Genomic DNA, 21,221 nt, shown 5'->3' with positions numbered 1-21,221 from the left:
CGACGCGTGATGCAAACTGGACCATAAAAGTAACACTCGCGTACGAATTCCGCAGCGCCGTTGGCTTTTCTCCTCTTCGCCGTTCCTTCTTCCAACCGCAACGAAGGCGAGAGAGAGAGAGAGAGAGAGAGGAAGGGAGAAAGAAAGAGGGAAGAGGAATCGGAGGATCGTGGGACGCGAGTAAGCGACTCTTCTCTGTTGCTTGTATATCTTTCTTTGTTGGTCGATCTTCTCTATTTCCTTGTTTTATTTTCGGTGGGGATTTTGGAACGAGTAGGTCATCGGCAATGGCTACGAGGCGGATCATCAAGGAGCTGAAGGATCTACAGAAGGATCCCCCGACTTCTTGCAGCGCAGGTCCTTCTGGTTTCCCTTCGATTATCCTTTATTTCTTGTGTGGTGTGTATGCGATTTTCCTCTCTTTTTTGTGGCGATATCAGTTTCTTCAGGATTTAGGTCTGAATCCTGTTGCGCTTTCTTGTCGGCGATAACTCATGCTAGCTGGAATTTTCTTATGCGTTCAGACTATCTCAAATTATCTGACCCTCTGCTGCCCCCTTTCTATTTCATGTAGTGCTGCTGATCATGGGGATGAATTGGAGCCTGCTTGATCAGGCTTCTGTATGATTAGTATGCCTGGTGAAGGAAGTTCCCATTACATCTCATCATCCGCTTTGTTAGACTATATCCGTTTCTTACATCTCGAATTGGGTTGGAGGAGATCGTATATCCATGGTGGATAACTGACTGTTCAAGGCACCTGATTTGCTTTCAGCTAAGCACGAGTGACTTTAAGATAAATGAAAACATCATGGCTGTTTTAAACAGATTGATAATTCCAGTTTTTGGTCTATCATTGGTTGCTAAAGTAGATTATTTTCATGGAAAAGATTCACCCATCTCATGCAACAAGGTTGTCATCATTTCCTAGATGGAATGGGAATTGGAATGATGTTAAAATATCGGGTGTAATCTTATAGAGGGCAATTACTTCTACTGTTAAGGCTTGAAAGATTTCTTTTCATTAGTTGATTTTGCAGTAAAAGCAATATGTATTTTTCTTGCTGCAACTTTTGTAAACTTGGTTTTCTTGTGAGTGAACTCGGTAGGCTTCAGAATCATGTGTTTGTTTCAAACCTGAATTAGTTCGTGTATGTAGTTTCAAATGATAATCCTGCTTCATATTACTAGTTTGAACGACCTGTTGTCATACAGGCCCAGTAGGTGAAGACATGTTCCACTGGCAAGCAACAATAATGGGTCCTCCAGACAGTCCATATGCAGGAGGTGTATTTCTTGTCACCATCCACTTCCCTCCAGATTATCCATTTAAGCCGCCCAAGGTATATGTTTTAACATATAATGATTTTTGTTTTCATTTGTCCTCCACTTTATGATTAGTTTTTCATATATACTGTCACTAAAGTCATATTTAGAAAATATCTGATTTTACAATTTGGTAAGGAGACAGAACGAACATATGGGAGCCACGATTATTTGTAATAGTTTTACTATTGTGAGAATGTGGAAGATTGAAAGACAAGCAAAGAATTTTTTATTTTCTTGACATATGTATTTCTTTTGTGGATTCTTATTGGTTTGTTGATGTTCCCATAACAAGTGGTAAATGGCCACATCCATATCCTTGACCGGATCATAGTGTTAGCAGAGTAGGGAAATCCCCAGAAGAACTGATCTGCATGTTGGAACCTGGAGAAAAAGAAGAATTAGAACAGAATCCTTTACTACACTATGTCTATTAGGGTTGAGGGACAAGGATGGAGCCCCTAGGGATGTTTGATTATATAGTTTACCCCTAAATATAGCCAGGTTATGTAGAGACACTTGTGCTCACTTCTTGTGTGAATGTCCTACATACAACCTTCCATTTTTAAGTGTAGAGTTTTCATGTTACTACTACTAGCAAAAGGACAATCATATTGCTTGAACTTTTGCTCTAATGCCTTAATACAATATTATTTTAATATCAACGTCATGCCAGGGGCAGTATTGTATAATTGCCCAGTTTAAAATGAACCATGAATGGGTTAATGCTATATCATACAAGAACTTTTGTATGAACGGGCATATATGCAAATATGATATGCTTAGGAGGATATTGATGCAAATACTAGTTGTAGTGGGGAAAGTACAAAAATATAAACTTGTGAGGGGTATATTATGAGAAAATACTTCCGTAATGTACCAAACAAAACCATAATTAAACTCATCCTTTGTGCATTTGATCATGATAAGTTGTTGCTCCAAGCATTGGAAAGCTAGGTCATGTTCAAACTTCTTTCTAGATTCCTTGTGTTGATCATAACCTGAGCCAAACCTGAAGCTTGAACACCACTGTACAGTACAAGCCATACTAAAGCTGTTGAATTTGTCTTTTCTAGTCTATATATGAGAACCTAAGTTCTGTTTAGGATATAATATGTGGCATACTCTTCAGAGTTTAATAGTCATAGTGGATCTTGTTTTAACAGTTGATATGATTATTGGCTACCGAAATATCAGGCTTCAGGATTGAGACCCAAGTTTCTGGCAATTGTATGTCTAATCTAGAAAGGATATTTGTTAGTATAATCAACAATAAACTTGTCTCATCGTCTGCTTGAATAGTTTGATTGTCTTGTTTCCCACATGCAAAGGTTCAAGAATGTTTTGAAGTGGAGGCACCTCTCTACATGATGTTGGAGCAAAGGTTCAAGAATTTATAAGATGTTAGGAGCTTTGGGGTCAAATTTTAATTGCAAGCTCAAAGTTTGACTCGTGATAGATGTACTACCACCCACTTCTCCGGTCAAGAGTGCACAGCCTTCTCCTATAATTATGGGCAAAACTTATGTCGGAGCTCTAGGACAACATGTCTAGAGAACCATAGTGTGAATGCTGGATCAATGAGAACATCAAATGTTTACCTGCAGGCTTGATCCACTGGGGGCTGAATGAAGGATTTTGAATTTTCAGATGATAAACAGAGTCGTCTATTTATTGTAGCTTCACTTGTCTCCAAGTAAAATGTTTTATAGAGAAGATAAAAGGACACGGTGTACCTTTTGTGGATGATTTTCGCTTCTTTTATTTATGCAGAATATGTGCTTTAGTTGAACATCATGACACTATAATTCCGATTGAACTGTTCGTGAATTAATAAACATTATATGACAGACTCCAACTGATTGAGTTTGCCTTCTGCAGGTTGCTTTCAGGACAAAGGTTTTCCATCCAAATATTAACAGCAACGGAAGCATTTGTCTGGACATCTTAAAGGAGCAGTGGAGCCCTGCATTAACTATTTCCAAGGTTACAGTTCTTTTCCTTCTATTGATCATGCTAACATCTATTAACTCTATTATAATAAGATTTGTAATACCCTGTAAGATCAGGACAAGCCACAATTCATGAATATAACAAAGAAAACCACAGAGGACCATGTGCTTGACACAGACTGAATAAACATAATAATGGTTCGGTTTATTTGTGAATGTCAGAAGTTGGTTAGAACTTTGCTGCCAGCCATTCTTAGTGCTGCCTAATTTCCTGTTAGTTGATTGAGTGATTGCTTCATGGAATATAGATCCTATCCTTTTGAGATTGGTTGTCTTTTATTTTGCATTATGCAGAAAAATCTTGTAAGTCATGTACCAAAATCCTCATGGTTGTACCTACCTATTTTTGCTTGAAGAACGTGATCATAAGAACTGGTTTATTGTGCCTTTACAGGTGCTGCTGTCAATCTGCTCCCTGTTGACTGATCCAAACCCAGATGACCCTTTGGTTCCAGAGATCGCCCATATGTACAAGACAGACAGGACCAAGTATGAGACCACAGCAAGGAGCTGGACCCAGAGGTACGCAATGGGCTAAAATTATTGAGCGAACGAAAGAGTGTGTGGGGCTTTCGGTTATTTGTCATCTATAGTGGCTGTGTTCTGTCTGTCTGTTTTTGCAAAGACTTATTTGTAAGATTGAAGTAATCTGCATCTGCTGGATTTTGGTTAACTAAAAGACTGAGGAAAGCCTCAACAAACTCATCAGAGAACATTGTCTTCATAATTGTTTATATGGTAATTTGTACGTCAATCGTAAAAGACTTGGTCGCTTCTATTTCATGCATCTTTCAATGGCATGTAGGTGAGGATCCAATTGCTGTGATCTTGGTAATTTATTTATATTAATTTTAGAGAAATAAAAAATAGCGTGAGTAATGCTGACAGCAACCCTCTTTGCATTTACCCAGTTAACCGATGCTTTGCTGATGATCCGGTGACACTTGTGTTGTCTCTATAACATCAAGCAGACTTGAATGCAAGGAAAACTATTCGTTGATGAGCATTATTCAGTGAAAACAGATTTGGATGCGATGGAGGCTAATTTCTGGGAACGGTGTATCTCTACCGACAATCTTTATATTGTTTACTACCGTAATGTTATATGCAATAATTTGCAGGATAAAGCCAACGTGCGGAAACAAGAGTCAATTTGTTGGTACGTACTAATGCAGCTTAATGTTGGCAATATAGTCAACTTTTGTTCATGAATTATATAAGCTTCGATGCAATATTACAATCTAGTTTAACCTTGAACTTTCTAGGTCGATGCATTGGTCATCCTTTTCCAAATTTGAATCTTCCTCGGTCTATAGTCTATGCAACAAATCAAGTTTCAGTAACCAATTCGGTGTCTCCTGCGAGACAGACCAGAGGAGTCGTTGATGAGGCTGGAGCTGCAACGGCAGGTCCTTCGTGAGCGGCACAGCGGAAACCAAGGCCTGCCCGGCGCGGTTCGTGTCTTGTCGTTTCCTTCGCCGCCGCTTCCAAGGACGTCCCGAGTCTTCCCCCACGTAACCGTTGGTAAGCTCACCGTTCTCCATCAATCTTAGCATCTTTTAGTTCGTTGCAGTACTTATTAATCCTTCTAAACCGTTCCTTGTTTTTTTTCGTTCCAGCAAAGCAGTACGTCTACGGATCACCGAAAGCGAACGGAGCTCAAAATAGACCGATTCCTCCTTGATGAGGTAAGATTAGTATTAAAGAATGAATTGTTATTATCAACCTTGACTTTTCTATTCCACGACTACTGTGCGCGTTTCCGCATACTTCCGTCCCAAATCATATGAACCGTTGATCGGTTGATATACCTGTAAGCTTATCGGACCTTCTTTTTTACTACTGGGTTTGGTCAAAATCGAAATTTATTTGATTAGGTAGCTACGGAGATAAGTCACGACTTGTCTGCCGATACAGACTCCCGTACCCGAGTGTGTCCGCCTTATGTCAGGGTTTCACCGTGACAAGGACAGCTAAGACAGCATGGCGGGGTTAACGTGGCTAACCCCGGTGATTTGACCGTAATTCTTTAACCCTGGCGATGAGCGAGCAAACAGGTGCCTGCCGGTCGGGCCCCCTCACGTGACCCCTCTGTCGGGTACCGTCCCTTGTCTAAAAGGCTGTCCCATTGGTCCCAAGAAAAGGGTCCCACGACCTGATACGAACAGCAAACATCCATTCACCCCGAATGGACTCCACTCATAAGCCGTTGTATAGTGGACGCAATTGTATATGACACTTTATACCGGCGGGCGGGCGGGCGTTTCTGGTCCGACGGCCGGAGGACACCACCAACTCATCCAAAACACCGAACCCAAAGTTTTCTCTCTCTCTCTCTCCCTGCAAAAACCTTGTGGAAAACATCACATCCTATGTCTCTGTTCCCATGGGGATAGCAGCGGCAGAAGAGTACAAAGCAACAGCGTTTGCGCTGGCGACTGCTCTGCTTCTCGTTCCTCTGCTGTTGGTTCCTGCAGTACCACGGCTTCCCATCCAGTCTGCATTCCGCTTGGTCTCCCTCCTACTTTCCTCGAAAGTTCGCATATTTTGCCTTTCGTCCTCCTCCCATCGACCACTCGAAGATTCTCTGCCCTTCTCTCTACCAGTGGCCGTACTCCCCTGGGTTTATCTTTGTTTACCGTTGTGGTTGTGTGTGCTCCTTTAGACACCATCTTTAACTCTTTATTCCCTTGTAAAATCTCAGTGGAATCCCTCCTTTTAGCCTCGCTTCCTGCTCTGTTTCGTTGAGTGGATTTCGATTTATGCTGCTGGGTTTTAGCCTGCTCGGCGGAAAGGAGAGAAGGTTTGGTGAAGACGCCTTCATGCTTGCTCCTTTACGTCGCTTACGGTGGAGACGGCCGTCGACGGACCCCGACCATGACGAAAGCTCGGACCTTGCGCATCTTCTGGACCGACCCTGACGCCACCGACTCATCCGGAGATGAGGAGTGCGGCGTCTCCGGCCGCCGCGTCGGGCGGCTCGTGAGGGAGATTGGGCTCGAGCCCTGCCACTCCTTCGGTGACAAGCAGAAGAGGCCGAGGAAGAAGGCCTCCGCCGAACGAGGCAAGATGGCTCCCGCGCAGACGGGGAGCACCAAGTTCCGCGGCGTCCGGCGGCGACCTTGGGGGAAGTACGCAGCGGAGATCCGCGACCCGTGGCGCGGCGTCCGCTTGTGGCTCGGGACCTTCGACACCGCCGAGGAGGCCGCCATGGTCTACGACTGCGCGGCGCGCCAGCTCCGCGGCCCCGGCGCCGCCACCAACTTCTCCACTCCCTCTTCGTCCGCCATCTCCACTGCCCCCGCTCGACCCCAGGTGGAGGCCATGCCCACAGTCTCCGGCGGCTACGACTCCCGCGATGAGTCCCACAGCCTGTCCTCCCCGACGTCCGTCCTCCGAGGGTTCTCCTCATGCTGCGCCAAAGAAGGCCCAGCCGGGGAGGAGACAAAGGAAGGGAGTGACTTCAACGCAGAGTTCTGGTCTCCGGAGTGCAGGGTGGAGGAGTTTGTACCGTTCGACGAAGCGCCGCTATATCACGATCCATGGGGTTTCTCATCGTGGGAGCCGAGGGTTCACGAGGCGAGGACGACACGGGTCGGGTTCTCCGCCTCGGCGGCTGACACGTCGAATGAGGTCATGCTCGCGTCCTCCTCGGCGTCGGGTACGGGTTTCGGGACGGTCACGTGGCAAGACGACGACTATTTTCACGACATCGGCGATCTGTTCCCGCTCGAACCCCTCCCCGCCATATTCTGAGTCCAATTTTTTTAAGTCGCCGATCTTGCCGCCGATTTTATTAACGGAAGGAAGAAGCGGTCGACACTTATCTTCTCCTTGTTGTGTTCTTAGATCGTGTGTCACTGTGGTTTCCCTTTCAATTTGTATCAGAAACTTTGAATTCAAGAAAGTATCCATGTCGAAAGCTTTGTGCTCTTCTTGCGAGTGAACACTGAATTAGTTCCAAGCTGTCAAGTTTCAACCTTCGTTCCTTCTTGTGATGATAGTTCTCGGTGCCGAGGTCTTAGCAGCAAACTACAGTCAGCTTCAGTATTGATTTCTTCTTGTGATGATAGTTCTCAGTGCCGAGGTTTGAGCAGCAAACTGTGGCTGTAACGCTTGATCCAATAACACAGTCATCTACAAGAAAACCATGCCAAGACCACCATATTATCGGTGATGTGGTAGAACAACAGAAGCATATCTCCAGAGGAGTGCCAGCATTTGTATCAGTTATTACACTGAAGCCGAGTAAACTTAGCTCGGTTCAATATCGAAAGTGCAAGTCTTTCTTGGGGAGCTAATACGGAGGACTGTTGTGGAGAGCTAGCCTGAGGCACAAGCGTAAAGAGCTTCCTGTCTATAGAGGGGGCAAATTGATCTTGGGAAGATGGCTCGTCTTGTCCGTGGGAGTTATCTTGCAATGGCTCCTCAGCTAAGTCAGGGATTCTACATGACAGGTCAGTGTCGAGGGAGGTCTCGACGTGACTCTTTCGATGCTTAAGTCAAAGAGATGGGGAAAGAATAAGTTAGTTATATTCAGAAGAGTGTGGTGTTCACCCGCTTACTCTTGTTATGCCTGAGGCCTAGGTTTTATATCTGGGCACCTGATGATGAGAACGGAGATTTGTGAGAATCCCCCTATCCTGCTCATTGGGTTCCATTAATGGAGATAACTTATCAACGTGTCGACCCAAGGCCGGTGTCGACACAAGGCCCTTGGAATGGTGTTCCATGTTAGGCTTTTTACTCCTTTGAGTTAGGCAAGGAGTGATCCCTCCTTCAATCATCCGGAAGAGAGGTGGGTGGTATGGCAGGGGTGTGGCCCTTTTAGCAAGGAGTGGTCATTGCAAACTTTCTTCGGGAAGTTGGGACAAGCAGGGATCATAGGTTGATCCCCTGTCGACAGCTACACGGAGTTGGTGAGAGTTCCCATATTTTTACTTATGTGGCTTGCTCGGCCCAAATGATGGGATGAGTTGATAGTGTTAGTATTTTTTCTATCATTATCCTTTAGATTGTAGCATTTACTCAAATTTAATTCTTCAAAAGAGATGTTCAATTGACAATATAGTTGAAAACATTTTCTAGTAGAACTCTAATTAGGTACCCTTATGATGAGATCAAATGATGCACATCTTTGGACCAATTGCAATGATGATGCTGTTCAATGAGTTCTTTTCAGGCTTTTGGAGACAGAAGCCAGGATATAGAATCAGATTCATCTATGGTTCTCAACCCTTCAGTAACATGTCCAGATACAGCAACCTCAAGAAAAGAACACTTGAGTGACACGATGATCTCTCTTTCTGTGATCCCCTATGTCCAAGACTGATCTGCTAATTCCTGCAAACATTAGATCTTTATCTTTTGGTCATTATGCATAGACCTATGTTTGATCACCACTGATGCATGCCAACCTTGGAAAGTTTCTACTAAGCTGATGTGCTTGGTGACTTCCCATCTATCGAAAGAGATGTAGGAACACTCATAGAAATGGTGAGTGTGCATCCCAAGGTTCCTTTTTCTTCACTGCACCCAAAGCTTGTTCTGAAATTTCAACTTCTTCACTGCATGCATAAGGATCTAACTTTGCTGAGCTGATCATCAACATGTTATATTTTATAGCAGATAAGGCCAGCAATGCTTGGTGACTTCCCATCTTTTGAAAGAGATCGGTAACCAGTGGAATCAGAGCTGTCATAAGGTTAAAAGCATGCATCCAAAGGTTCATTTTCTAGTTGAGTTTATTTCTCTTGACTTTTCCATCCATTCAAATTCTGGCTAAGTTTATGAGTTAGATGTTTAGTTCTTCATATGTTATAACTAGAAAAGATAAATCTTTGATGATTGAGCCTCAAAAGTGTTAGCTTGTAAACTAAGTACACAGGTGTCATTTTTTTTCGAAACATCGACATGAAGAATTAGGTTGGGAGTATTCTCATCAATACCTTTCTGACGATCAAATTAGTTCTTGAGTTCATATTATTTGGATTAGTCATTGACGTCCAAAGAGAAGTTATATAGATCTCGTGATTCAAGAACAATTACACTTGAGATCGTCAACCAAGAGAGGAATGTGCAACATTATAAACAAGGATATAGTGTGATACTCATTGCTCCTGAAGTCCATGTTATCTATCTAAGCTAATCACGAGGTTTGAATGTTGGATCATTCAACTATGTACGATTCATGATGGCCACGCATCTTCGGATAGAATCACCATATGTCAACCATATTTAATCGATAAGAACTTCGAACATGTGTTATCATGTGGTAGCTTACATGTCCATCGTATCATTTCTCACATATTATTCTGGATCCACAAGCTTCTTCTTTCGGATCGTCGGTGCATCCAACTCAAACCCAACCCAATAACCCCCCTAATTGTTTCTCGACTCGTAACTACCCGTTAATAACACCCTCGTTCGTGCCACGATATCAAGAGATTCGATGGTCAAGATCATCAGCGAGATCGGTGGGGCCCCCGTGCTTCGACACTGGTAGGTGGCCGAGTCGTTCCCCTAGTTTGAGAGGTAAACAGGTCGTCACGTGCCGCCACGTGCCCAGGTGTTCTATATATTCCGGTTCGTTTTTTTATTGGCCTCACTGTCTCTCGCTCTCTCTCTCTCAAGCGGCGTTTCCTCCTCGAATCGGAGGCCATTTTGGAGTGAAGAGGGAAAGAGAAGAAACCACGGAGCAGGAGCGAGCAGAAGAAGGCTTCTTCCCTCATTTCCTCACGGTCGCTGCTCCGACGCAACCTAGATCCGGTCCGGATCGGAACGGTCGGTTCGCTCTCGATCTGGCTATCTCGGATCGAGTGCGTCGGTCTAGTAGGCGCGGATCCGTGATCTGCCTATCTAGGGTTTGATCTTTCTTGGACAGATCCCGTGATTTGGATCTACTGTCTTCTCCGATCTGCTTGTATCATCGATTCGTTGCATGTGATATGCGAAGCATTGGTGCCGTTGCTCGATCCGCTTCATTCCCAATCGGATGCGACCGTGTTGGTGGCTCGGATCTACGATCTGCCTGAGCTAGGGTTTCATCTTTCTTGGCCGGTCCGGTGAGTTGGATCTATTGCATTTTCCGATATATTTGTCCTAATGATCCATAGCGTATAATCGTAGTCAGTGTGGCTGTTGCGTTGGACCATTTCAGTTTCCTCTGGTTAGATGCCGATCTTTGTAGAGGTTTCAGTTTGCTTTTACATGTTCGAGCAGTTGAATTTTCTCTAGAATGTAATCATTTTGATCTGAATTGTTTTCTTGACGTCATGATAGATCCGCCGAATTGATTATTTTTGTAGATCTAAGAAAGAGATGGGGTTTGTGGAGCATCTGAAGGCACCAAAGGTTAGTTCAGATGAGTGAGAAAAAGAGGAGAAAGGGGATCAGTATTCGACTTTTAGGTCTTTATACCGAGCCAATGGATTTTTTCTAGTTAAACAGTCACTATCAGGGCATGTTGATAGGTGGGCTCTTACTTCGTGGGCATATCAATGAGTTCATAAGTGACGATTCATTTTGACTATATTGATTTTTCCTTCTAATATGCATGTAGTCGTAGGTAGTTACTGATTTTATACTAATAATACCGCAAGAATGTTGACAGACATTTGAAGGTTGGTTTTAAGGTTTTGCCCTTAAGTTTCTGTCAACTTGGATTGTCAAGATTAAACTGTTGTTGTATCTGGGGATGTAAACTAAGATCCGTTCACTTCATAATGTTGTACCATGCTAATTTCCAGTATTTAAAAATACTATTTTGTTTGTACATGAAAACTAATTACTCTTTGTCCGTTAGTGGTCAATGACATATGTTAGAGGTTCAGTGTTACTGCTTCTTAATAGTTTATATTTCTATTTTTGTTAAGAAATTAACCTTCATGATAAGGCACTGAAGTACAAGAGATGATGCTTCTGTCACCCCACTGCATTTGGACTACTTCATCTCAGTTCCAACTCAACTGAAAGAACTTCTAGACAAAAGATTGCAGGGTATTGTGAATGCATAAATTAAGAATAAGGCAGATTCTAGGTGTCACGTTTTCTCTTTTAATTATCACTTAGTAGAAAAAGCAATAACAATTGATAAATCGAAGCTATGTACTGAATTTTAGCAATTCAAACGTTCTAACAATCTAACAATGTTACCATGGTCGGGTATGCTATATGCTGAGCCCACTGCCAAAACATTTCTTATTTATACATTCACATGTTTAATGCCCGAAAAACCTTTTGCAATGTTGTTATAATTTCAAAAAGATAATTTTCATTGCTTTTGCTGTTGGTTTCTGATGTAGAAGGATTCTTGTTGCAGTGCAAACTGTTACCTGGACTCTTAGAGAGTAAGTGCAGTGACAAGTTGACATAAGCCGAAAAAAATGGCACCTGCAAGTAAGGCTGATAGGAAGGCAGCATTAGATGTAGCTGCTTGGACGTTCAATATTGTGACATCTGTTGGAATTATTATGGTCAATAAGGCCTTAATGGCTACTCATCGCTTCACATTTGGTAAGTCCATCATAAATTCATTTTATGGTCAAGACTATTTTGTTACTGTTTTTAATGTATCTCTGATTTAATATACTCCAAATGTTTCCTTTTTTCCTTTGGGGAAACCTAGTACTTGGCTTAGTATCAAATGGCATAAGATGAACCTTTTGCAACTGGATTTGACAGATTGTTTGTAGTGTTCTATAACAATTTTGAATGTATATTGACAATATTATTGGAACAACTTGTTTGTCCGACATTGGCATTGGAAAACTCGTGGTTGTCCTGCTTCCTCACTCAAAACTCAAATGGTTTAGTGTATTAAAGTACTTTTGTTCGCTTGTTTTGTGGAACATCAGTTACCACTTGGTTTCTTTTGATCATTAGAAGGTTATCATGGCATGGCCGTAGCTAATTTATTTTTTGCATCAGCGCATTTTGATAGTTTAAGTTGTCTGCTGAAGCTCCACAAAAGTTGTGCCTCCATTCTTTTTTTTTCGCTCAAAGATGTCTACCTGTGTACTGACATCTACTTGTTAGTGATGCCCACAATCATTTATTTTCTGCTGACTTCTTGGATCTTGTTCCATTGGGTATTTGGTGAAAGACTATTTGAGGGTAATGCATCATGAATTGCATTCTGTAAATATTACCTTCATCAAAAAAGAATTTTTTACATTTCCTCTTAATTTGCCAAATATGTCATATCTTATCCCTTGCCTCAAGTTGGTAAATGTCCTCTTTGCCCATGCATTTTAATTGTACATTTATTTTCCAGCTGTGACCAATTCTAGTGAGTTGTTAATTGGTTTTGATCATAGCTATTTTATACTCTAGGTTTTTGAGAATAAATCATTGTGAGGCAAGTACCATCAAATATAACTTTAAAACAGTGGTACATTAAGTGATACAGATACCTGTAGATTATGTAAGCTTTGCTGCATTCTTAGCTTCAGGACTTGTTGATCACTCCCAGTTCTCAGATAACATGTGAACTTTCTATATATGCTCTTGCAAAAATCTGCATTATTCATTACTTCTGCTATCACATTCTTGTATAATTCATATTGATTTATGGTTCTAAGATCCTCCATCACGTGGCTAAGTGCTATAATATACTAAACCCATTTTATGCATATGGGTTTTTCCATTAATTTTGGTTTTGAGTTGTTTTTCATAGTTGGCATTGAAATGAAATCCAAAGCAAATATAAAGTAAAAAAATTCAGATTTATGGGCTCCATAGGCTATTTCTAATTTATATATTTATTTGATTTCCATAAACTCATTAAGGTTTTCTTTTTGTTGCTGGTTTTACCTGATGCATTATATTTTATGTTGCAGCTACTACATTAACGGGCTTGCATTTCGCGACAACCACGCTACTGACTATTATATTTAGGTGGCTGGGATACATTCAGCCTTCTCATTTACCTTTATCTAACCTTATAAAATTTGTCCTTTTTGCAAACTTATCTATCGTTGGGATGAATATTAGTTTAATGTGGAATTCCGTTGGATTTTATCAGGTTCGTTCTGGTCACAGACTATAATTATTGTCTTGAGTATGATAAATAATTTTACAAAGCGGCATACTTATTTATGTAATTCAATTACAGATTGCAAAGCTGTCTATGATTCCCGTATCATGTCTTCTCGAGGTTGTGTTTGACAAAATTCATTACTCAAGGGCCACAAAGCTCAGCATAGTGGTGGTTCTGGCAGGTGTCGCTATTTGTACAGTGACTGATGTGAGCGTAAATGCTAGAGGGCTGATAGCTGCTACCATAGCGGTTTGGAGCACAGCTTTACAGCAATATGTGAGTAAATAGATACACATATGAGTTTTGCATTTCTTTAGACATGCTCAATAGAAAATGTTTCATACTTCATTGGTGCTGCATTGTATTTACTTCCAAGCCAATGGCACTTGTCTTCTGAGGTAAATAGAAACAGTTCCATTTAAGTTCTAACTCTGTAGTGACTTGTTTCTTGTAGTATGTGCATTTTCTTCAAAAGAAATATTCACTTGGATCGTTCAACCTTCTCGGGCATACTGCTCCAGTTCAGGCTGCATCGCTGTTGATATTAGGGCCTTTTGTTGATTATTGGTTGACAAACAAAAGGGTGGACAAATTTGATTACAGTGTGACTGCCGTGGTAAGTTTATGATGGTGTTTTTGAACTTTAGTATTTCATCTGATGGCTTCGTGTATATTTTTTCTTCTATTAGATTCATGATGTTTATGAAGCTTGGCTTTTCCCATTTGATAGCAACTTGTACTGTGTTTTGATTTCCTCGATTGTAATTTGGCTTGTGTGATTGATTGTGATTGTAATTTGGCTTGTGTGATTGATTGCCCTTGCTGCATGCTTTACATGTGAACTAATACTGCATAGAAAAATGTCATTTTGGTTGATTTTTCTCTTACGTTTCATCCTTTATATATATATATATATATATATTTATTTATACTGTTTATGTTTTTGTGTGGCAGTTCTTCATCGTCCTGTCATGCACCATTGCTGTGGGAACCAACCTTAGCCAGTTCATCTGTATTGGAAGATTCACGGCAGTGTCATTTCAAGTCCTTGGGCACATGAAGACAATCCTTGTCCTAACTTTGGGTTTCTTCTTATTCGGAAGAGAGGGCCTCAATTTACACGTGATCTCTGGAATGATCTTGGCGGTTTTAGGCATGATCTGGTATGGAAATGCATCATCAAAACCAGGTGGAAAAGAGCGACGGACTTATTCATTGCCCGTCGACAAATCTCAGAAGCATGGGCTCCTCTCAGAAACAGGAGACCGTGACGACGAAGTCTAAGCTACCCTTCACTTGTCACCATCTTCATCATTGCCCACAGGTTGAATATTTAAGTTATGTGTTGCAGTAAAATTTGGAAGAAGTTGGGGATTTATTTCCCTGGTCTCTTTACCAATTTAGGAATTCCCCTCAGGTGATGCTGGCGGAGGCTCTATAGTTTTCTTCTTTACACATCTATATTAATTTATTGACTGGGTCATCTTCTGGTTTATGAAAAGAACTGATGGATGTATACCCTATTTGGTGACAGATGTATGCTTCCATCATATATGCTTTTGTATTTGGTAAGTTGCAGATTCAACTTACCACCACTTCATCATCAGTGCCGCCATGTAAAACAACATCGACGAGTTTCAAAGACTGTCAGAGTTATGGCTGGACTGCTCAGAGAAGTGATGCTTTGTGCTCTTAAGGTGGTGTTGTTTAAAATGGTCTTTTAATTGGATGCTTGCCATAGATGATTTTGCTTAATCGTCAAGTCGTGCCCATGCTTGAGTTGCAGAGATAGACATCCACTCATCACTTCCGGGGCAGTTGAGTCAACCAAGAGAGGGGGCTTTCTATTCAAGTAGCATGTCGGCCGGTGGATTCGTCTGTAAGGGCGGTCATTTAGGAAGGGGGCTTTCCTTGTCACTCCTTAGAATTGATGACGGGAGAGACTGAAAACTGGCTCACCGTTATTTTAATTATATTTTGGAGTCTTCGGGTTCTCTTCGGCTTGTCAGCCCCACTAGCGTGATTCACTGGGACCTCCAATTACTGATTTTCTGCATCAAATCCATAGCGTGGCCCATTGAGACCTCCATTCTATCATCCTTGATATTCGATTGTTGGCTTCCCTGCTCGACATCACACATATTAGTCATTTTGATCGATCACTCAATTTTGATGCTCATCATGTCACGTCAGTGTTTTTTAGGGCAAATGATTGTGATCTGGTCATCTTTGGAGGACCCCACTTCCTCCAATTTTTATCTCCGCCTAATTAATATCATTTTTTTTTCTTTATTTTTATTTTAAATGTCGGCCGGCTATTCGACCGGCATTTCTTCTTCCTTTGAAGACAAAGTAGGTATCTGTGGATCGAGACTTCGACCTTCAAAGTCCACCCTGTCGCCTACCACCACCAGATCACACATCCTGACGCTGCAATGTGGCGCTCTCCCCGCAGCAGCAATTACTCCCGTCCTCGGACCGGTCAGCTACCAAGCTTTTGTCGGCCGCTCCGCCGACACTCAACGCTGAGTGCCATCCCCTAAATTTACTGATGTCGTATTTATTTTTAGTTATCGATTAATTATCCAGCTGCATAAATCTTATTTCATTGCCTGAATCGATATCTATTGATTTTGTTATATATTGAGGGCCACATTCACAGCAGGAGTTCATAAAAAGTACCAAGATATCTAAATATGTTTCAATTGAAGTGGTCTATGCTCTCTCGTAAACAAACATCACTGCAAAGCCACAACAGAGAAAGAGAGATACTAATGGAACTACTCTACTATATAAGCTACATAGTCCAAAGCCGTCCGATGACCATCAGACGTCTGTCAAAAGATCGTCTCTGATCTCTCTTAGATCACCCCCCACGAGTCGAACGGGTGAAGAAGAGAGAACGGGTCGCACTCGGGAAGCACCGGGCCATCGACCTCACCCCGGCTCAAGCTGGCCCGGTCGAAATAGAACGATGACATGTCCCGCGACGGAAGAAGGCGGCTCCCCTGCCCGGCCGCCGCCCGATGCTGCTGCTCCCCGGCTGGCTCGACCGTGGGCGTCCCCGTGATCCGCTGGACCAGCTCGCGGAAGTTAGCCGGGTCGGCGGCGATGTAGGTGGTGGGCGAGCGCTTCGACGCCCGGGACTTGCGCTTCTTGGAGACCCGCCCGGTGAGCGGATCCTGTCGGCGAGAAGGGTCGCCTGCGGCCAAGGAAGCGGACTCCGAGAAGAGGGAGATCCGAAGGGCCTTGGTGAGGACGTCGTTCTCACCGGCGAAGGCCGATTCGGAGTTGCAGGTGTAGGGGCGGTACATCCACGGATCGAGAACCGAGCAGTCCTCCGCCATGGCCACAGCTCGAGACGACGGAGACGAGCCTCCCAAGCGTGAGACGAAGGAGGAGCTGAGAAGGAGTGCAGAGAGTGGGAACGAGGGGGGTTATATAGATCCTGCCTTGTGCGTTACGAGTGGTGAAGACCCAGATATGTTTGGCCTTTTAAGAAATAACCAACCAATTCTATATACCCTCTCATCGATTGGCTGTCACAGGACAGCAGTCGCAGTCACATCCTGGGTACCGAAGCATGTGGCTGACTTCTGGGGCTGAGTTCTTCCGAGCCCGGTAAGCCATTAGTTACCTCCGTCCCACACCGGGACCCATTTCGTACGAGAAGGTTGACATAACTCGGGCGTCGAGCGTTTCGGTTTGACTTGCCATTCATCCCTGCTTTTTGTTTGCAGCAATTAATCGCTCATTCAACGTGTCTAAAGGACGTCGGCTTCACGTTAGCTACATCGAACGGTGCTTCATGACCATAGGAAGTAGGTACAGCGTGCCTTTCATGGCTTGTCCTCTCGGGCATCCCTGTGGCAGAGGCCATGGTTGCAGCACGAGGCCGTGTTTTTTGACTTTGAGGTGTTGGGTGTCAGCTGAGACTTGCCCACTTGTTTGGCTTCCGTCAGCTCTGGGAATGATCCGTGAGTTGGTAAATCCTTGATGTGCGTCGGGATGGTCGATTTTATTCTTCATTAGTTTGAGAATTTATTGGAAGAATAATATTCGAGCGTTGAATTTATAGGAATTTTGGAACCAAGTGTATTCATGACTGTGTGGGATACTTATCAGATAGATCTGATCGGTGATCTAACAATTGATTATGTATCGTACCCGTCTATTGTAAGGCTAATGTGGCATAAACATTATGCATTATGTCTTTGACATGGATCATAGTAGATTCAACATGAACTTTCTAATAATTCGAATTACCATTAAGTTGCACAGATTGCACCATGCATCCCAAACAACACTAGATGAAGTTACGTTCCCCATTTTCTTCGAAACATTTGAGAATTAAACAAGCAAATGGGTAGTGAAATCGTCACTCTCGACTCATATAAATAGGAGCCTTTGGTTATTATTGTTCTTCACCTCTGCTTACAGCTTGAACATCCTCAGATAACAGACTTAGCACTTCTCTTCCAGCAAATAAAGGTTCGAGATATCATCCTCTTCCTTTTCTAGCATCTCAGACTTGGATAGGTCATTGATTCCATCAACACCCTCGGTATTGGTGACAAAATACTTATCCTCGGAGGGTGCCAAGTTAGCCATGCTGATGGAGATTGTCCCCTCGGAGGTGAATCCATCATGTGGTGTAGTTTTACTATCGATGGCAGAGTCCTTCGATTCTGACTCGATAGTATCGACCCTCGACCTGGAGATTCTCTAGGGGTGTATTATACATTGATCAAGTTTGAGCTTGTGCCTACTTAGTTGGATGATCGATTTTATGTATTGCATCACATGTTTTGCATGAGCATTGGTGCACTAGAGGCATGGCTTTGCTTTTCCCTCTACCCCATTTTCATCGAGGCTTTCAACTTCTTAAAGTTCTCATTCACCCAGATTGTGTGAAATTCATAGTGCTTTATTACAACAATCATCGAGGGATATGAAAGGCTCTATATTATTCCGGTGTTAATCCTCCTACTAGCGCTATAGCTTGTGTTTTAAGGGATTGACTTATTTTCTCTCAGCTCAACCCAACTATAAGGTTTTGGGCGCTTCAACTTCTTATTAGTGTTGTAAGAAAAAAATACTTTTTTTTGTTTCTTCGAGGAACAGTTAGCCAATCGACTTAGATTAGTCTATCCATAAATTTTTTAATATCACTCTAAGGTTGCACAGGTCGAAAAAAGAGAAATTTTGCCAACTATCTCTAGCCCCATATGAGTCCACTACAATCCTCCAAATGAGTAAGCAATGGCTCATTGATACGGGACTAAGCCCGACTCCTCGAGGTAAGTAATTAGAATTTTGTTTTCAAGGTTTTATTTGAGTTGTCTGACCTTTAGTTTGTTTTTACATATATGATTCTTCATGTAAGGAAATCTAGGAGTGACATCACATGCGTAATGGAAAAATAAAAAATAAAATCTTCAAATTTTGCATAAATTGTATTCATCGTCATGTGAAGATTAATACACAAAATCTATAAAATCGAAAACTACATATATGAAATATTACGTTTTACCTAGGGAGCGTATATTCCTAAATCCCTACAGATCTATAGAAGAGGATAAAGGAGGTCAAGCGTCCTCCTCTCTAGTGGTGATCCACACAACAAGGTTGCGACGACACTCCTTAAATCTCTAAACCTGCTATTCGAGGAGGAGAAGGGGAGAGGAGAATAGGAGTTGGCAACCAAAAGATGCTCTAGCCTATGAATCTTTGGTTCTCTCTTATTTATAGAGACATCCTGTTTATAGAGACCTCTTGCCAACTTAACTCTAATGGGTCATGCTCTATTGGATATTGGATCTCCATCCAACTATCCAAGTTTATTAGATTATTGGATCTCTATCCAATAATCTATCATTGGCTTTTATTAGATCTCATCCATATGATCCAATAATTTAGGGGCTTATTAGATATCCAATAAGATAGAGGCTCCGACAGATATCATATATCCGAACCTATACTCATCGCAATGTCTACCATATGTGTGTGATCCGCTAGGCCAATATCAAGCTGGTTGTGAGTCATATTTGTCATAACTCATTATGGCTTAGTGAATTATTATTTTCATAATAATTTACTCGACTCATACAATTTCTTTTCGAGTCTCGTTCTAATCGGATTCTCCAACATAACTTTTTCTCTCTCAATCCGAATGACTATAGCTAGGGATTTATCCGAGCAAGAATAAATGAGATATTCCTCTCATGACACTGAGAGCGAATGATCCTCTATCGACACTCAATATCCCTTTTAAAATTGACTACCACTCCCGATGATCGACTATGTTAGATTTGAAACTTCCAAACATATAAGTTCGGTATCAAAGAGTAGAGTACTGATACAGAACATCCTTAGTATCTCAAGTCTAAAGACCAAATTCATTGAATTTAGATATCTCATAATTCTTCCGATCCATATTATTTCCGGATATAGTTGCTATTTGGCATTTGTGAATGCTGGTTTGATTTAGGATTTCTATGGTGACCCCTTTTGATAAATGTAGGGGATCACTTTAGCAAGTTTTGAATAGTGCATCGATCTGTCGTATTATCCTTTTGAGAGACTTATTCAATGCTGAATGTTGGGATGTTATCTATCATCTATTTTACTTCTACTTAATATGAAGCCATGGTGGTGGTGGGGTCATGAGCTTCTTACGCATCATTGACGGGATTGACAACCATAGACCTTTAAACTTTTTATTCTTTTACTTTTATTGAATTTTAAACATGTCATATATTTTCTTACTCTGGTTTATTATTAGTTATCTTGATGATGAAGAAGCAGGGAACGTGTTCATAAATATCTCCCTCTGGATTTCGAATAACAAGACCTACTACCCCCGTGGGGTTAACGTATTCGCCACGTCATTTCTATCATATCAATATATACATAATATATATATATATATTATAGTTTTTATTTATATATTAATATCTTTTATAACTACAATAATATGTATTTATATAGTTAAAAACCATCGTAAAAGGTGTCATCTAAAAAAAAAAAAAAAGGGTATACTTAATCACACGATATACACCGACTACAAAGCATCGAATAAGCAATTGCATCGAAGGGATTTAATTATTGTAGCCTAAATCAATATGATCAAGCTAAATTGAATTCGAGATATCAACCGACCTTTTTCTCTTCGTCACGTGAGAAACATGTCACATTTTAATAAACGCCAATATAGTGGCATTGCCAAGGTACAGAATTGAATGGCTTAGGAAACACATGAGGGGAACTAATAATGTGCTTGATGAGACCACATGAGTTTAATAGCTATCGGTCACGATTCTCTTGATTCGCACGCCATTTTTATTATTTACAAACAAGTCATCTCCGTCTACAAGAAGGAAGGATGGAGAAAAAATAAAAGAAACATATGAATATATATATATATATATATATATATATATATATATATATATATATATATATATATATATATATATATATATGTATGCATTCATAACTATGTTATTGTATCTTTCTAACACAAAGAGGAGAGTTATCCGTCGCATTAGAATGATTCATGGTTCTATTTATTGAGAAAAAATATTTTTGATGTCCTTGTCTACTTGACGTGGTTTTGATCTATATGCGTAAAATTATTCGAAGTGGTAACCAAGGTGTCTATGAAGTTCCGATGTCAACTTTTATAGATCTATATTCTTAATTTCAGTACGTTTGTATATAGAATTGAGGATGTATTTTTATATTTGATATTTGAAAGGTAAAATATTTTTTAAATATTTTTATGGATGATGTGATTCGTAACCATCCCAAATTGTTCCTTGAACTTTTAGGAAATATTCTCG

At 41.4% G+C, this 21,221-nt stretch overlaps 4 protein-coding genes across 6 annotated transcripts; 3 read left to right on the top strand and 1 right to left on the bottom strand.

Annotated features, from left to right (window-relative positions):
- The first annotated feature begins 23 nt into the window (after positions 1-23).
- Positions 24-4,121, top strand: LOC135592527 (ubiquitin-conjugating enzyme E2-17 kDa-like). Its single transcript, XM_065082036.1, has 5 exons — positions 24-180; positions 278-357; positions 1,216-1,343; positions 3,208-3,312; positions 3,733-4,121. The coding sequence occupies exons 2-5, from the start codon at positions 288-290 to the stop codon at positions 3,874-3,876; spliced, it is 447 nt and encodes a 148-aa protein (XP_064938108.1). The 5' UTR covers positions 24-180; positions 278-287; the 3' UTR covers positions 3,877-4,121.
- Positions 4,122-4,259: 138 nt separating this feature from the next.
- LOC103997003 (ethylene-responsive transcription factor CRF1) lies at positions 4,260-7,270 on the top strand. Of its 2 annotated transcripts, none has more exons than XM_009418115.3 (4): positions 4,260-4,497; positions 4,604-4,862; positions 4,958-5,026; positions 6,118-7,270. In XM_009418115.3, exon 4 carries the CDS (start codon positions 6,216-6,218, stop codon positions 7,092-7,094), a length of 879 nt encoding a protein of 292 aa, XP_009416390.1. In that variant the 5' UTR covers positions 4,260-4,497; positions 4,604-4,862; positions 4,958-5,026; positions 6,118-6,215; the 3' UTR covers positions 7,095-7,270. The 2 variants fall into 2 exon arrangements, with proteins under 2 accessions (XP_009416390.1, XP_009416389.1); XM_009418114.3 differs by having other exon boundaries at positions 6,043-7,270.
- Positions 7,271-9,947: 2,677 nt separating this feature from the next.
- LOC135592524 (UDP-rhamnose/UDP-galactose transporter 6-like) lies at positions 9,948-15,053 on the top strand. Of its 2 annotated transcripts, XM_065082034.1 has the most exons (7): positions 9,948-10,402; positions 10,646-10,810; positions 11,659-11,852; positions 13,178-13,362; positions 13,453-13,653; positions 13,832-13,993; positions 14,332-15,053. In XM_065082034.1, exons 3-7 carry the CDS (start codon positions 11,723-11,725, stop codon positions 14,659-14,661), a joined length of 1,008 nt encoding a protein of 335 aa, XP_064938106.1. In that variant the 5' UTR covers positions 9,948-10,402; positions 10,646-10,810; positions 11,659-11,722; the 3' UTR covers positions 14,662-15,053. The 2 variants fall into 2 exon arrangements, with proteins under 2 accessions (XP_064938106.1, XP_064938105.1); XM_065082033.1 differs by lacking the exon at positions 10,646-10,810.
- A 1,185-nt stretch (positions 15,054-16,238) lies between these two features.
- Positions 16,239-16,724, bottom strand: LOC103997000 (calmodulin-binding protein 25-like). The gene has a single exon (XM_009418111.3). The coding sequence runs from the start codon at positions 16,722-16,724 to the stop codon at positions 16,239-16,241; it is 486 nt and encodes a 161-aa protein (XP_009416386.2).
- Positions 16,725-21,221: the final 4,497 nt, after the last annotated feature.

The sequence above is a fragment of the Musa acuminata genome, chromosome BXJ1-9 (assembly GCF_036884655.1).
Source record: "Musa acuminata AAA Group cultivar baxijiao chromosome BXJ1-9, Cavendish_Baxijiao_AAA, whole genome shotgun sequence".
Lineage (NCBI taxonomy): Eukaryota > Viridiplantae > Streptophyta > Magnoliopsida > Zingiberales > Musaceae > Musa > Musa acuminata.
Note: the sequence above shows the minus strand (reverse complement) of the source record. Positions and strands in the feature narration are given on the sequence as shown.